The sequence below is a fragment of the Dermacentor albipictus genome, chromosome 4 (genome assembly GCF_038994185.2).
Source record: "Dermacentor albipictus isolate Rhodes 1998 colony chromosome 4, USDA_Dalb.pri_finalv2, whole genome shotgun sequence".
NCBI classification, from domain to species: domain Eukaryota; kingdom Metazoa; phylum Arthropoda; class Arachnida; order Ixodida; family Ixodidae; genus Dermacentor; species Dermacentor albipictus.
In genome coordinates this window covers 173,831,126-173,848,851 of record NC_091824.1, presented here as the reverse complement: position 1 = coordinate 173,848,851, position 17,726 = coordinate 173,831,126, and the positions used below count along the sequence as shown (strand labels likewise).

Below are 17,726 nucleotides of genomic sequence, written 5' to 3'. Positions count from 1 at the left end.
CGCCAGCCATAGGGGTCTGTGTTCCTTTTCAGCTATTTCAATGCACTGTGTTAGTGAGAACAGATTGTCTTCTAGCCTCCTATGCTTCCGGAACCCATTTTGTAGCTCTCCAAGTACCCTCTCATCCTCTACCCATGCCTGCAATCTGTCCTTTATAATCTGCATAACCACCCTGTAAACCGCTGACGTCACTGTTATAGGCCGGTAGTTATTTATGTCAGCTTTGTCCCCCTTTCCCTTATATATAATTCTCATCCTACTTGGCCTCCATTCGTCAGCTAGTTTACCATCCATTAGCACTTTGCTCAGCACGTCCCTTAATGCTTTCTTAGATTTCCGGCCCAATTTCTTTATTAACATAATTGGAATACCATCTGGGCCTGCTGATGTGCTACTTGGTACCCTCATCTCGGCCCTTTCCCACTCTTTGTCAAAGCGAAAGCAGTGGATTGACCGGGATATCCCTCTCCGACATACTGCATGTACCATTCCTTTGTTCTGTAAATTTTTCCCCCATCATGGTTCCTACATGCTCCATTGCCTCCTCTCCTTCTAACCGAGTACCTTGAGCTGTTACTATATACCTCTGCTCTAGGCTTGTCCTATTACCCAAGGAGTTCAGATGTTGCCAGGATTTCCTAGCTGCCTGTTTGTTTTTTTCATTGCTTATTTCTGACAGCCATTGGGACCCTTTTGTCTTCATTTGCTCGTTGATCAAATAGGATGCTTCCCTTCTGCATTATGTGGTTTACCCATTTCCTCTCTACTTCTGCTTCAGGTTCTCCCTTAATTTTGGAATACCTGTGTTCCCTGGAGGCTTCCTGATGTTTCTTTATGGCCTTGTTAACCTCTTCATCCCACCAGCTCTCGAGTTTTCGTATCCCTTGCCTTATTTTCCTGACCCGTGCCTTACTTAGCTCACCCTCAAATAGTCTCATTAACTTTGGGTAAGTCCAATCAGTTTCAGTACCCTCTGATATTTCCACTTCGTCTTCTGAGTAAAAAAATCACATCTGGCATTTCCTCACGCGTCGTTTGTGCTTTAGTTTCCCTCTTACAACTCAACTTGATACGTTTGTGGTCGCTACCTATACTTCTGGAGCCCTGTTCATCTATAATCATGGCTCCTAATCTATCGTACATCCTATGTGACATTAACGCATAATCTATTGCCGAGTGTCGACCCCCAACCTCCCATGTTATGATCCCGTCACACTATTCAGTAGAGTTACAGACAACTAAGTTAAGTCTCTCACACATATCCAGCAGCATGTTACCTGTGGAGTCTATGTACCCATCCATATCTTCAACATTTGCATTCATGTCTCCTAATACAATTATCTCACATCCTTTTCTTAGCGCATTGATGTCCGCTGCTATACAGTCCAACATTTTTTTTGTTTTCCTCTAGCATTTGATACTGTCCAAAGGTATACAAAGCCTAGAAGTGTTTTCACCTCTGCTACTTTTCCTTTTAGCCATAAATGCTCCTCGCATTCCTGTTTGACCTTTTGCCAATTTGTATTTTTATGAATGAGTGCTCAATTCCCCCGCCCTTTCTGCTACCCTGCACTCTGGTGCAGTATTCCCATGCAAAATCAGGCTTACAGGGCGGTTGTTCCAAGTCCCTAAGATGTGTCTCTGCAAACCCATAAACCATTAAGTTCTCCTGCCTTAGTTGTTCTTCGATTTCCTCCTATTGTAGCCTATTTCTGCCACCTTGCATGTTAATGAACCCTATGTCCGACTTAATTTGGCTCTGGTGCTTATTCCTGTCGCCTCTCCTACAGTACCGATGTTTGCTTGTTTGAGGCCCCTGCCTCGAATCGTCCACGCCTACACTGCTTCTTTCTGGGCTCTGGGTCCCCCTAAAAAAGCTGTTGCCTGGCGACCCATCCTGCCCCCTATCCTTTTGCCAGTGGCACCATGGCACACATTGCAGCGACACCTGACGGTGCTCCACCAGGATCAGCACGTCGCCAGCGGTCGCACTCCCCATCCACTTCGTGAACGTGGCCTCACAAAGCAGAAGCAGTCTCTCCTCCTGCAGCTCCGGATCGGCTGCTCTTGAACGGCGTCCCGGAGGTACAGCAAAGGCCTGGCTTCATCATCAGCTTGCTCAGCGTGCGGCGAGGACGAAATAATCGACCATCTACTTTTCTCCTGTCCGGCCTTCTCCAAAGAGAGGGCTTCTCCCCACGTCTCATTACGATGCCTCGGACTCAGAGCGGTCTTGGCATCCCAGTTGCTGTTTCCCGGCCGGCACCACGGCTCCGCCTTCAGGCACCTTCTTACATTCCTGGAGGACACGGGGCTATCGTGTAAATTGTGAATGCACCGCATACCAACCGCTGACAGCGGTAGCTAGCGGTACCAGGCTCTGCAATCGCGTCGACCTTATCTCTCTTCTCTGTTTTCTTTCCTTTTTATGTCCCCTTCCCCAAGGCGTTGAGTCGTGCTCTAAAGGGCTGTAGAAAATAGCGCCTCTTCCTCCTCGCAATCACACTCTACTACGACGTTGGCCAAGATAATCGTGGATGCCACTGCAGGGCCGCGTTGCCGGCGCTCGTGTCTTGAAAGCGGCCTGCGACGTGGCTAAAGTGCACGTCCACGCGGGTCTCATCTTCAAAAGCGATCTGCGATGTTTCCAGAGAGCGCGTAGTGCTGGTAGCTTCGTATACGCTGTGCTTCCGACGTATTGTACGCGTTGCAGCGACACATGCACGGAGGTCAATTGGCTCGCGGCTGCTGCCGCGATTCCCAACTCCATCGTTTTAATAGACAGTTTCCGCTGTGATCGAGCGATGTGTGTTCATGTTTACGTGTGCGCGCGTGACACCGTGCAGGTTAACTTAGTTAAAACACGTTGACGGGCTATTCGGTTTGAATGCATGATAGAATGTGTAAGCGTGACTGAACAAGGACGGAGAAAGAAGACGCACAAAGACAGCGCTGTCTCCGTGTGTCTGTTCCTTTCTATGTTCTAGTTGAGTCACGCTTACATATTCTATCATTGTTAATTCAATTAGTAAGATGACTGTCTGCTAATTTGTTATCACAATCGATGCGCTGTTTCTCGGGCGCATCTGCAACTATGTTTTAACCAGTAAGAGGTTTTGCTTCCCACGTAGTGTAATACCGGCTTCACATTAGAGGTCGACAGCTGTAGTGAAAGCTGACGGCCTTATGAGAGTACCCGATACACACGTAAGTGTTGGGGGATGCAAACTCGACGTTTCGGGCCCTTTGCATTTTCTGCTAGCTTTGCATATTGTGCACCTGGCGGTTTGCGACCCCCAATGCTTAGGTAATCTAATCCAAAACAATCTAGTAACGCTGCCCGAGTGTGAACCCCGAAAAGCATATGACCCTGGCGTCGGTGATGAATTAGCACTAAGACCCGCCAGCAAACAGACACTGCTAGCACTTCCTCAGAGTTTAGAAAAGTTGCTCATGCAGTTTTACTGTCTTTGATGTATCAGCTGTCGAGATTGGCTTACATCTGCGAAGGATTTTTGCATTCCACTCCAATATGAATACCGCAGGGAACCAAACCCATAACTTCGTGCTCTGCAGCAAAGGTACTGTTTACGAATTGCCAACGGCACAGGAGTGGCACCGCATGCAAGCGTTCCCAATGGAGGCACTAAGCCTGCCCTATCCTGACTTCACACCACGTTCTAACGTTAACTGCATTCTAACAATGCCGCGTTCTGCTGGCAAGTCTCATTAGCTTAGTGAAAATCAAATTCATTACGCAATGTTCAAAGTATAAGGCACAAACAGACACACATGAATAGTCCTCATAGTGCAAGTGCTCTTTTTATTAGTCAATCTCGAATGGCGAAGTGGTCTTCAAATCACAAAAAGAACAAACCCCCGTATCCACATACATCGCCGACGTATCGCTACCCGAGAATAGCCAGACTTAAGATTTCTAATTTTCAAATTCTGTGCTCCCGTCGATGTAGCAATAGCTCTCGAACTTATCATACCAATATCTACTCCACCTACCCTTGACTGGGTCATCAGCGTTGTACAAAGGTTATTTACAGCTAGGCACACATATGCCACATCGAACTCGCATGACATAAGGAGTGGGGTGGCAGCAGCTTTACTAAAGCCCACTCAAGTGGTTTGCCCACAACGCTGTGCTACGCGAGAGATTCGAATCGTGGCTGTTCCGTGAAAAGGATGGGATGAAGCGTAGAGGTTTGGGAACGCACGGCAGTAGTGATCATACCTCCTCCCCCGAGGACTTTTGCACTTCAAATGCAACCAGTTGCGTTATATATCTCAGTGTGCTCTTTCTGCAAGATTTTCCTTGGATATTTATTCTAATCACAGGGCTCATATCACATTGACATATCTTAGGTTCTGGGACCAAAACTGGAGCACCCTACTTTTTTTGAATGAAAAGCACTTGCAGATTACATGACATGGCAGAAGCTGGCGAAGCTTCAGAATGGAGAGGTGATGCCCACCATGAGTGACGAGCGTTGGATGATAACGATGCCCAAAAGTGATATGCTGGTGAACAGCAAGCACTGTGCACTGCCAAAATTCACTGCTGATCATATAGCACCCGCCTTCGTGGCGTCATTGTCCTATGGGTGCCGTAGCACCAGTGAACAGCTAGCCGCACAAGATGACAGAGACGCAATCTATACTGATGGCCAATTTCTAAGTTGCATCGTTTTTTTAAAGAACTCTGTATCATCAATTGCACACACACACCTCTCAAAACTGCTAGTGATTTAAGTGCCACATGCCTTTCAGTTGAAATCCGTGAAATATAAGATGCCGCACTCAACCAAGACATCTAGGGACACAGATGCGTTGCTTAGCACACACGCAAGTTTCTTGGTGCACGGGTCTGCAATGAGCAAGCAAACCTTTACGGAAATGTGGCCCATCAGTATGGGCTTCTCAGATCAGCTTGCTCCACCTGTCACTGCCACACTTGTTCCCCTACACTTAGACAGTCCATACCTTACGTGTTGGGTGGTAAAGAGGCCGAACGACAGATGGTGCTGCAGAGTCATGCAAAACAAGTGAAATGCTTCACAGCGACCGTTACCAACCTGCCGACGCTAGCTGTCCGATATCCTGTGACTTCCAAAAGCGTCTGGGTCAGCAAAAAACAAAAAAAGAAAAGAAAATAACTGAGCTGACGCATGCTCTTTTGCGGTGCCCCCTTTCATGACCGTTGTGCAACGTTGTCGATTCGTAATCGCCATTCCCGGAACGCTCACTTCAAGGCAACGCAAGGTGAAAACTGTGCAACGACTAAGTCTCAAAGACATCTCCCCTGTTCCAACAGACGTGTGTAGACACCACCTCGATATCGCTTTCCAACGCATGGGATTCGCAACGCCCTATGAACGAGCAACCAGCAATGTACTGTATTATCCTGGTGAACAGCAAACAGAAAAGGGAGGGAGATGGGGAAAAAGACGATGCAGTGGGAATGGGGGGATGCTGGCAACAGTCTGGCAGGGAGGGCTCGGAAGCAATTTTATGTGGTCACAATCGTTTTTCGCTCGGTGAAGAAGCCTTTGAGCACGAAGACTTGTCCGACAAAGATGACCAGCATAGCTATGGTTTCGCCGATTGACCAGTAAAGCACCCGCGCATTCAGGTCCTCGGCACGCTTGCGGCCCTGCGCCTCACGCAGCCGGTGGTGCGTCTGGTAGTCCACAATGGTGTTCAGGTTGTTGTGCACAGAGTCGGACGAAGACTCCATCTGCACGGAAACCATGAACAGTGCTCTAATATACACAACAAATAGGAAAGCATGGCTTGACATCAGAAGCTGTGCAAATTCACATTCAATTACATAAACATACCTGCATCAGCAGCGATGTTTTAAAACGACAGTTATACGCCTTGATTAAGTCATACAAAACAAGAAAAAAACTACATGCCGTTGCACCGCACTCAACAGAAAATGATTAGACGATTGCGAGTAAGCTTGCACAACTAGGCGCTTGAGGTTGGACAACCGCTTCAGCAGTGAAAGTTGCCCAACCAAAACACCGATAGTAATGCATGATTATGTAAACACTCCATTCCAATACAGAGCTTAGCAAAACTTATGAGGCAGGATGAAATGTTTATACATGTGGCATCCATCATACACGCGTGTCGGCGGCGGTGGGACCAAGTTTTCGAAGGCGGCTCGCGCGGTTCAAAGTCCACGGCCATGGCTTATCGCCGAACACGTTTGAAGCTCATCCGACGAACTTCCTGTACCACGTCCGAGTCATTTGAATCCACCAATCCGATGCGAGGCACGACAGAACAGGATTGCCCCAGTTTTATGCCTAGCGTGGCGAGTAGTAGTCAGCAACCACTTCCTTCTGCTTCGCGATTATTTATTTTCCTTCCTGTTGAAAAATACCACACTATATGGCATATCTGCTTTCATGAAGATCACATTTTTTATCCACGACCGTTTCTGTGCATCATTGGCATGCAACGCCATCGTATGCGAAAGAGCCAGCAACAAAACCTACGTTAAAGTCCCACATTTTCGCTTAGAAACGTAATTACCAGTAATCCTAAAATAAATGTTACCTTGCATATACCTCACTTGAATAGACAACTTCTCTGCGTTTTCTCTACGCCCACTGCAGGGCAAAGGCCTCTCCCATACTTCTCCAACTGCGGTCATGTACTAATTGTGGCCATGTCGTCCCTGCAAACTACTTAATCTCATCCGCTCACCTAACTTTCTGCCGCCCCCTGCTATGCTTCCCTTCCCTTGGAATCCAGTCCGTAACCCTTAGTGATTATCGGTTATCTTCCCTCCTAATTACATGTCCTGCCCATGCCCATTTCTTTTTCTTGATTTCAACTAAGATGTCATTTACTTGCGTTTGTTCCCTTACCCAAGCTGCTCTTTTCTTATCCCTTAACGTTACACCCATCAATGTTCTTTCCATAGCTTGTTGCGTCGTCCACAATTTAAGTACAACCCTTTTTGTAAGCCTCCAGGTTTCTGCCCCATACGTGAGTCTGGTAAGACTCAGCTGTTATGCACTTCTCTTCTGAGGGATAAAGGCAACCTGCTGTTCATGATCTGAGAATGCCTGCCAAACGCACCTCAGCCCATTCTTATTCTTCTGATTATTTCAGTCTCATGATCCGGATTCGCGGTCACTACGTGCCCCAAGTAGATGTGTACCCTTACCACTTCCAGTGCCTCGCTACCTATCGCAAACTGCTCTTCTCTTCCGAGACCGTTAAACATTACTTTAGTTTTCTGCAAATTAACTTTTAGACCCACCCTTCTGCTTTGCCTCTCCAGGTCAGTGAGCATGCATTGCAATTGGTCCCCTGAGTTACTAAACAAGGCAATATCATCAGCGAATAGCAAGTTACTAAGGTATTCTCCATTAAGTCTTATCCCCAATTCCTCCCAATCCAGGTCTCTGAATACCTCCTGTAAACACGCTGTGAATAGCATTGCAGAGATTGTATCTCCCTGCCTGATGAATTGTCGGTATATATATAGGTGATGAATTGTCGCTATATAAAAACAGCCGGCAAACACACCCCTAATACTCCCTACGAAGGGTGCGAGAACTCGCTCATACAGCTTCACAATTTTGCATATATTAGTCACTCACATTGGCATTTATACCTGCCAAGGATCTTTATTACATATATTTTTATTTATTTTTAATTTTAGTTTGTGGGAGACAGCTGTATTCTCGGCTGTGCGAAGTTGATTTTTTTTTTCCAGATGCTACTGGACGCCGATCTCATTTCCTGACTAGCATGCATTTGCCGTCTTTCTGGTCATGCCTATATGAGCAGTCGACAAACTATATCTCGAGCAAAATGGTCAAGTAAATGGAGTGAGACTGAAGGCAAGATAACACGAGGTGATCACATACTTATGTCCCAACACTAATCTCAGTAACAAAAGCACGAATCTACTCTTGCTTTTCTTGTGCACTCACTTTCCATTTATGTCGCACACATTTTCTTATTTAAGTGTTCGTTTCTAAATCTGTAGAGTCCAAGTTGCATAACATTCATTGTAACATTATCAATTTGTTGCTTCAACACACTACTTTTTGAAGCAAATCTAGTGCCACCTTGATTACTTCACCAATTTTTGGTCACGCCAAACCTATCGCTGCAGATGCCACGCGCTCCGTGGATCGCAGGATTAACTCGCCGTCACTGTCAGCCAACGGCTACATCATGTAATCACAGTGGCGTGGACACACGCACCTTGGTCATCGCCGTGTAGTGCTCGCCCAGTCCCGGCAGGGGCTTCTCCTCGCCCACCTGGAAGTTCATGTAGACCAGCTTGTGCGAGAAGGTTGAGAACTCATTCGAGAAGCAGGCTGTGTACGTGCCGGCTGTCTTGGGCGTGATCTTGACTGTGTCGAACTGCTTCTTGACGCCCTGGTACAGGGTCTCATCATTCGGCCCTTTCAGGGTCATGTCCACATCGTAGTGCCCACCCGTCACCACCTGCAAGTACACCAAGGAGCGGATGGCATAAGCAGGGCAGATGCAAACAGGCACAGTGGTGACAAGAGTAAAATTCGGGTTTAGCCTTAAAGAAGAGAGAGTGCATGAAATCATGATGAAGAAGACACCCGAGGTGACAAATACCCGACTCATTTCACAAAACGTCACCCATATACATTCAAACATGCAGGAAAATGTTACATTTACCAATACCAATCTATACTTATAGATTTTTGACATTCTAGATAAAATACCATACTGATGTGCCTTCATATGTGCCTCTCCATAATCGCATAAGCATGGCCATTATCTATAAGGACTCCTCATTTGCCACCAACATAAATTGAAACTTGATCACCATATAACAAATCAGAATGCCTGTTACGCATGATTAGATGGAAGTATGATTAGTGTAACCACCACTTTCAAGCATGGAGTATTCGTAAATGTACGTTTTGGTGACTGAATTAGCCACTTACAAATACAGGTGAACCTGGAAACTAAACAAACCAGTGAAGTAGTTTCGGAATGGTTCGCGTTTGTACTTATGCTCGTAGGCATGCGCAGAGTTCTCCATAAAGAGGAGCCAAGGAACCGCCGTCTCATGCATTGAAGCACAAAAGTAACTGGAACACCAATGCATTTTGACGGACACATTGAAAACTAATATCTCAGAACTGGTGCTGTCCAGAAAATTTGTTCCAATTGGATGCGCTGTGCTAACTCAGCGGCTATAATTCATAGATTGAAATGAGTAATGCAAAGGAATTAATTTTAAAAATAGCATAATTACATTAATTATTCAATTGAACATTTTGATTTCCCGCAGAGGTGATGGCCGCCTCATTGAGTAATTTAGGTCAAGGGTTAGAACTGTGCTATCTGCCGTAGGGAATCTTTAAAAAATTTGGTGCATTTAAAAAAATAATACCCTGTATATGTCTGCATCAAACTTGTTTTCAATGCCTTTTTTGTGAGAGAAATCCCTGGACCTTCTCCCTCTTGTTCACAGTCGAAAAATCGCTAGCGTATGCTTATTTCACACCTCCTTAAATTCCTAGAGGACACAGGGCTGGTGTCTAACTTGTAGGTGCGTCGCTCGCCTGCTGCTTGCGCCGCTTGTCAAGGCGCTAAGCCGTGCTCCCTAAAGGGCTGCAGAAAATGAGAAAATAGCTCTTTTCCCATTTTAGAATCACTCTCTCTTTACATAACCTATATTAATATTTTCCTAGCCTGCATAATTCCAGTCTTTTTAATCAGTCTCTGTTACCTGCAGCCAGTGACTGGAATTAACTCCCAGATAACATTGTCAAAGAGTTAAAACCCGAGAAATTTAAAGAACTTTTCCAATAATCATTACAAGTGTTCATATGCATCATTCCTAGTTTCCCGTATCATGCTATATAATGTTTCTTGTACTGTAAAATATTGTGTTCTGTCTGCTGCCTTGTAACTTTTTTTAAGCGTTTTGCCTGTATCATTCTCATGCTTCTCATTTCAAGAAATTTTTGAATTAATATATTTGCTCCCACCTCATGCAATGTACCACTGGGACCTTTAAAGGTATAAAAGTAATGATAATGAAATCATGAAAAATATATTTGCTGAAATAAACAGAATTGTTGTGTACAAAGATAACTGAAAGGACTATGCCAACTGTTTAATAAAAACCAAAAACACTTAAGACTAATACTAACTCAAGGCATTCCCTTACAAGAATGAGCATCTACTATCAAAAGATACAATGCTCGAAGTCTACCCCTCGAGGCCGATTTCGCAGAGCCACCCTCAACTGCTTAATAATTTCAATTTAATGCATCATCTGCGGTAGCACTCCAAAGCAGTATGGAGTAGTATTTCGATTGTTATAACTAGACAAGTGAACACACTCCTGGGCAAGTAAGCACACATAATGCTATGAAGCCCATATCAATTGGTTCTATGAAGCCCATATCAATTGGTTCAAGGCCCATTCTGCTACTAATGACTATTTGCACGCTTTTTTCGCATGTAACTATTCTGTGCCATGCCATAGCATGCACATGATGGTATGAGAACGTGGTACACGTCTTGAGAACTCTCTGTGGTTATGGTTGATTAGGTATATACTGTTCACTGCCATCAGAATGCAAAACAGGCTCTTGACATTTGCAGCATCTTCATTATAAATGAAAAGGTCTTCATTACTCTATCAATGAACTTTCTCTTTGTTACCTACTTAAATTGCTTCTGTGAATACAGGGCTATGACAATTACCCAGCTACAAAGTAAGTGATATTTTCCGATTCACATATGTACAGATGTGATGTGTGTACATGCGTAAGTAGTTTCCCTTTCTCTGAATAAAATTGTTGGTAGTGGGAACTTGTGTTCTTCGATGTGTGTACTTTATATCTGTGCAGTAAATAGGATGAAATTTCCAAGTTTTTCTTTCAGGGAGTGCTGTTGTTTTACATGCAACTACCCCTAAGCATATGCAATCAGTGAAGGTCTAGCAAGTGCTTGTTTAAAGCTGAAGGGCGAGTTGCTTGAACCTAGTTCTTGGACGGTGCTTATAACTTTACAGTTGCTCTCCATAGTTGTAGAAAGTTATGCTACATTCAAGTGAATTGGGTAGCCAAGACTCATGAGTAATGCTCATAAACGCTGCCACATGCAACCCCTTATGATCATCTTTTTCTTCTTTGATTTCCCAAAAGAAATTGTTTAAATTGTATGCGATTCCTTATAGGTGTCCTGATGACTAAACTTTATTCTACTCCGTTTGTTGTCATAAGGTAAAATTTATGGCTTTGCTGTGTGAAACAACAGAGAGTTTTAGAATAGGGGCCCCAAATGTGTTGGGGCCCCATAGAAATAGCGTCGAAGCCATGGCGCATGTGCGAGACGCAAACTGCATTTGGGTTTTGCGTTGGGAACGCAATTTCACCGTTTAGTGGGAGCCCAAACAGCGGCCCCTAAAGCTTAGCGTCAGTAAACATGGCGGCACCCATCGAAGTGACGGCTCGAACCTAGCACCAAACTTGGTTCGATTCGTGGTAACGCATGAAGTTGGCAAGCTAGGAGAAGTGACTGTGGTTATCGCTTTCTCTCAACTAGCATGTGTGGTGAAGATTAATTCATTAGACGCCGCTGATTCCAAATTCAATTGCGGATTTTATGGCTCGTAGGCCTAACACAGCTAAGCTTGTCTGGTGAAGGCACGTAAAGTTGGTTTGTTCAAAACTAAGTGCAACTCATTGTTTGCTGCTTACAGAATAACCTCTAAATTGTAATGAAACGCAAATACACGCAAGTCAAAATTACTATTCCTATCATAATATGGTACATTTTATTTAATTATTTATAATAGCTTTTCTTTGACGCCGTAGTGGTGCTGTCAGTGCAAAGTGCTATCCGCAAGCGCAAAGCCCTATTCTAAAACTCTTCACTCCTGCGTGCCCCAATGCTAACACCCGCAAAGCTCTTTGGGGCCCCAACCTATTGGGGCCCCTATCCTAACACTCTCTAATAGGCATCTGAAACAAAGTGATGTCTTTATAATTATTTTTCTGCTATATTTTGCATAAAAAGTGAGCAGTCTCACAAACGGATAGTATTGCTGAGATTATGCTCCTAATTTATGCAAAATAGAGGAGGAATTCACAGGGTCTTCTTGGAATGTTTGGCCTTGGTCGAAACTGCGTATCTTTATTTTCCAAAGAGAGACAATCAAAAGCTGACATACTGCTGTCAGACATCATGCATAGTGCCAGAAATGCCATTTTATTTTGCTTAAGCTTGCAGTCTGCCATAATAGTATCCTTATACTACAACAATCAGCTAGGACTGTAAGATCCAATGTTTGCGGTAGCTACTGGCATGATTGTGGTAAATTTAGTAATGGGCACCGCATGAAAAGCAGCGATTCATTGACAGGGTCTGGCGTTCCAAAACAACACACAAGCATGAGTGAGCCAGTGGTAAGGAGCTCTGGATTAATTTGGCACCTTGAGTTAAACATGCCCGCAAAGCAAGGTACATGATCATTTTTGTTTTCTGCACCTGTTAGAATGCGTTCAGTGGGCCTGGGCACCAAATTTGCAACTTCTTACAGCTTTCTGTGCAATTCTTTGTACACAGCCCTGCGTTCTTTCAATAATTTACTGTTTAGTGCAAAATGTGCTTGCAATAAAAATTTATTTTAGGAAATTCCAGAGTTTCAGGAAGATTTGATACCCCGAAATTACACATGCAGTAATTTTTGGCCATAAACATCTAGGGTCTGGTTAATAAGCACCTACACAGCATTAATGCTCCTGAGGTTTGACATGATATCCACCTGCTAGTTGGGTATTTGCATGTAGGCTAGTGGCATGAACATGAACTCTGCTGTACAAGCAAGTTGACTCGTTTTTTACACTTTAACTTTCACTTGTTCAAGGGTACCTTGAAGAGGTGGCCACACTGTGCTTTGCACATGGCTGGTGCAGAGGCCATGTCAGCTTGAAAGTTGAAAAAGTGTGTGGTCCTACACTGGCACATTGCATTATCTGTTTATCCTTATTCTTTTTAAAAAGCGATTCAATACTCTCTACCCAATAATCCTACATAATAAAATACAGATCCCATATGAAAACTATGTTTCCATACATCACATGCAATTACTGCACATTGGGGTAATGGGGCATATGGGCCTTCTGGATAAAAATGATGGGAAAACTTTCTAATAAGTAAGTGTTCACTATAAATAGGGCCATATAAATGTGCCTGACTACACCTTGTAGCAAAGTTATCAGCCATTCTTAACATACAAAATGTAATGGCTAAAATAATAATAAGGTGCTGCAACAAGCGTTCCTTCTCTTGTGGATCATGGCAAGCAAATATCGTACAAAACATGAGGGGCCTTGGCAGCTTGTAAACATGAGCATGTTTAATGCTTCTACAACTGTGCTAAATACAGTAAGCTGTTCTCTTGTAACACAGCTGGTACAGTATCTACACATGCAAAAAAAAATGCAGTATTCACACACGTTTTTGGTGAAGATAAAAACTTTTGGTTCTACTACAGAGATATACTACATATGGCAGAAAAAAATTAAGCTCTGCTTCTTAGCTGCTCTGTAAGCAAAATGATAAGGCATGTGGTAATGCTTGTTTGAACCAGCAACATAACTGATGAGACTGATGAGCACTCCCAAGTGTCAACTGTCTATATACATCTGAACTTTACCAATGGCATGAGAGCACAGTGAGCTGGTGCACAATCACACAAACAACTAGCCGGAGACACGAGGACACTTTTTTTCTTTCTTTTTCTTTTTGTCTTCACTTTCTTTGCCAGGAAGAAATGCCTTATAGGCATCCCACAGACAACTCGACCATTGTTCTGCTTGCTCTATGTCCATGTTTCACGAAAAGAACAGCTTGCTTCCTATCTTTCAACATAAACTATTAACTGTACAAGCACAGTGATACAGTAGTACTCTAGACTGTACGAGCACCCACAAGCACATGCACAGTTATTCAAGGACCTGGCAGCACAAGGTAAAGACATACAAGAAAGAAGACAGAAAGAGTTCCACACCATTAAAGCATACTTCTTTTTTTCTTGTGCGTTTCAACCTTGCACCATGTCCTCAAATAGCTATGCACAAACTAGACCAACACAGTGTGCACCTAAACTGCATGTGTGGTAGGCTGCATAGAAAAGAAAGCAATATTTGTGCATGGTTTCTTTACGTATTTCAGATTTTGCATAAGCCACTCTGAATTTCTAACTCTGTCTGCTATACAACATTGCTGGCTGCTACTACTACTTGTGTGCAGCTTCTGAGTTTATCCATATGGTCATGCACGCAGCCTAGTCTTGATTCCGATACTTTGAATACAGTGGGTGCTGTGTGCCTTCGTTACTGTCATGCAATGCCAATCGAGCACTCGAAGCAGAAAGCTTATGGAAAATGTAGGGAAAAATATTTCGCACAGAGCTTTCGCCTTTTATGTAATACGTCATGAATTTTCAAAATTAAACTTGTGCGGTCAGTCAAGTGTTGACATTAGACCGCATTATTTAGAAGTGCAAATACGCACACTACGAATTACGAAACAGCTATTTTTCACTTGCACAAGCTGTCCGTAACTAGCATGTGTGTGTGCGTTCTTGTCTTCACCAGTTTTGCTCAGAGGAAAATTAAACTAGGAGTTTATGCAGCAATTGTACATCACAAAGGTTAGATCTAGATCGGCGCACCCTCGCATCATACCGCACTAGGTTCATTCAAAATGAAGCTACACGTGGTACATCAGTCACCGCTTCGTGGCACGACGGAGTCTCAACAAAAGCGAAAAACAGAAGTTATTGACTGAACTTGTTAAAATCCTCACATAGGGATTTCGTTAAGTACCATATGACAACGCGCTAAGGTTGACGTATCCCCGCGAGACCACGTACCGGCACGCTGTCGCGCCAAACCACGCCGGCAGCATACCGTCGGATTTCACTGCCTTCAGAAGCAGGCATATGTTGAGAGTGAGTTGATCGTGTAAACACATTTCGGAGGGTTACCTGAAATTCCACCGTAGTCTGTTTGTTCGCCTCGATGTCTTCGTGAAAGCACTGTTTAGAGTTGTCCGGCAGCTCAAAAGTCAGCTCTACACCAAACGCAGTCTGTACGATGGCCACAAAAGCTATAAGCATTCGCATGGAGCACATAGTGTGAGGTCCTGGTGTGGAAGAGCACGCATTAAATAAATAAGGGGCACTTCGGCATCGGAATAAGCCCGATTTTTCACCAGGTTCCAACGTGTACAACGGGCAGACGCAAGCGGAAGTTTTCCATGGCGGCGCCACGGCGCCACCATACAGCGAGCGGAACTGAAAGTACAGCACATTACAGTAAAGTACAGCGCATAGGTTGTTGCCACACAAAACATTACTAGGAGGCGAACTGCTGACCGCCAACTAAAAAAATTTCAGCCTTCTCAATAATTTGTAGCACATACATTTATAGCAGCAATCAATTAACGTTGTTCACGTTCTCTTACTGTTTCGGTTTCTGTTCGCTACTGCCGCTCTTCTGCGCGACAAAAGCAAGAAGGGCTTCAGAATCCACGCATCCATAACGCTTCTCACTATGCACGCATCCACGCCTGTCTACAATTTAACATTGCGAGTTTAGCAATGGCTAGTAGGGTTATGATAAACCCAATGACAGAGCCTCGTCGTTCGAAGCCAGAGTATGTGCACGTCAGAGAATGTGGAATTACAGAACACTTTGGAATGAAGATTCGTGCATAGCGAGTGCAAATGGCGCAGCCACAATTCCCGTCTAGCGATAAATGCGGGTACAAGTTCCTGTTTGTTACGTTTTGTCTGAGAGGGTATTAGCATCCCGTTTGTTAGGTTTCTGTTGCCAGTTATGCCCAAAAACTGCGATGGCAGTCGGAGGCTCCTACGCTATCTCTGCGTGGCGCTGCTGAAAACATGCCGAGGATGTGAAAGACACCGACAACACTAAAGAGTCTACCAATGGGGTGCAGAAACTTCGTACGACAGAACGAACAGCTTATGTCACGTGTCCCAAAGTTTCTATGACGTGCCCATCCTGAATACGATGATGACGTCGGAACATCGTCATCGATCTCAACACACGTCACGGCGTCGAAATCGCCCGTTTTCGGACGCTATCGTGATTTTCGATACCTGCGCGCGAACTGAGAGAGGTACGAAGGCTCGAAAGAGGGCCGTTATCAACTTTCTATCCGCGCCAGATAAAAGTCACAACCATCATTTGGCGTGGTTCACAGCTATGACTGCCAGAAAAGGCGTTTAATGTGTAGTCTATAGCGATAGAAAGCGTTATTTAGCGCATTTTCCATAGTTCGCCTACTTTCTATGCAAGTTTGCTAAAAGCAGCTTTTCTGCCTCATCTGTAGTGCTGCCGTGATTCGTTACCGGATGTTACGTTTTTTTCGGCTCATGCGTTTTCGTGGTTCCCCAGAACATGTATCAAAAGGGTTTTACTGCAGTTAGCCTACCTGACTCGAGGGAACGTAAGTGAATCAACGACGGAAACAAGGGTTGGAAGAATGGTCGCGCAAAGAAAAAATAAATCTGCATTTGTCTGTACCTTCAATATTGAATAAGGTAGCTTAGTGTATGAAACATTAAATATTTTGATAAAGATTAAAGGAATGACCATAGTGGGATGTGCTGTCACCCCTTCCCCAAAGGGGATCCTCATATCAACACAAGGAAACCAGCATGCCTAGTCTGCTACAAAAGTTTTGTGTGTGCCATAAGGGATGCCGCAGTGAACACCATGATTTCAAACACTTTACTATTTACCAAAACCTTAGTAATAGTAAAACGTTCTTTTCTAGTTGTCCCTTTTTAGTGTTAAGAAAATATGACGAACGTAACTGGTGGTACTCCAAGTTGATAAGCACAATCTCACTTCATCCACTTTCACTGCATAAACCACTTTCCCAACCACATTTTAATGCTGCTTGCATACTAGTTAGCGTGATAAAAATACAAGCTTAAAGAAATTGATTTCATGTGTGAAAGCTCTTTAATACAATGTGCACAGTTGATAAAACAGAAAGAGATGTACAAGTGGTTTCTTTACTGGCACTTCTGCGTCTGCGCAAATCGAAGAGGCAGTCTCAAAGAAGACAATCTGCTCGGAGCTTATCAGGCATTTTTCCTAAGTCATGTTATCTACATTGTGTCATATCTTAATTGGGGTAAGGCGGAAAAGGTCAAACTCAACTCCCTAATCAGAACCAGCCTCAAGCAAGTGCTCAGCCTTCCGCAGTCCATGAGCACCGAGAAGCCGCTGGAGCTACGACTTCTCAACACCATCGATGAGCTAATAGAAGCACACACAGCGGCTCAAATAATGAGGCTACCATCCACTAAGCCAGGGATCAATATTTTAGAAGTGGGTATCCAGCCGAGACATGAACCAGCAACCAAAGTTAGCTTGGCCTGGGAAACCAGAATTTGCATCCTGCATATAGTCGACCCTGTCCCGCGAAACATCCACCCAGTGCACAACGAGGGTAAAGATTAGTGAGAGCCAAGTACATTTAAAAAAAATCAATCAGCACAAACTAGGTGCCTCTTTGTTGATGCTGCCAGATATGATAGTGGGGATAAGTTCGTTGTCTCAGTTGTAGACGCAGGGGCAACCTGGTCAGTGCAGCCTCAGTCTATACTGACACGTGTACTTGTCTACTTGGCT

The 17,726-nt window shown here is 44.2% G+C and overlaps 1 protein-coding gene across 1 annotated transcript; it reads right to left on the bottom strand.

Moving 5' to 3' along the window:
- Positions 1-3,797: 3,797 nt before the first annotated feature.
- On the bottom strand, positions 3,798-15,334 carry p24-1 (transmembrane emp24 domain-containing protein). Its single transcript, XM_065446129.2, has 3 exons — positions 15,044-15,334; positions 8,248-8,493; positions 3,798-5,746 (listed from the first exon to the last, which is right to left on the bottom strand). The coding sequence occupies exons 1-3, from the start codon at positions 15,188-15,190 to the stop codon at positions 5,519-5,521; spliced, it is 621 nt and encodes a 206-aa protein (XP_065302201.1). The 5' UTR covers positions 15,191-15,334; the 3' UTR covers positions 3,798-5,518.
- Between the last annotated feature and the right edge of the window lie 2,392 nt (positions 15,335-17,726).

Bases quoted from the DNA above. Each gene is read 5' to 3' on its own strand.
- p24-1 (XM_065446129.2), bottom strand. From the start codon at position 15,190: ATGTGCTCCATGCGAATGCTTATAGCTTTTGTGGCCATCGTACAGACT. The intron at 8,494-15,043 runs GTAACCCTCCGA...GTGTACTTGCAG, and splicing joins AGACTACGGTGGAATTTCAG to GTGGTGACGGGTGGGCACTA. The intron at 5,747-8,247 runs GTGCGTGTGTCC...GTTTCCGTGCAG, and splicing joins ACTACACGGCGATGACCAAG to ATGGAGTCTTCGTCCGACTC.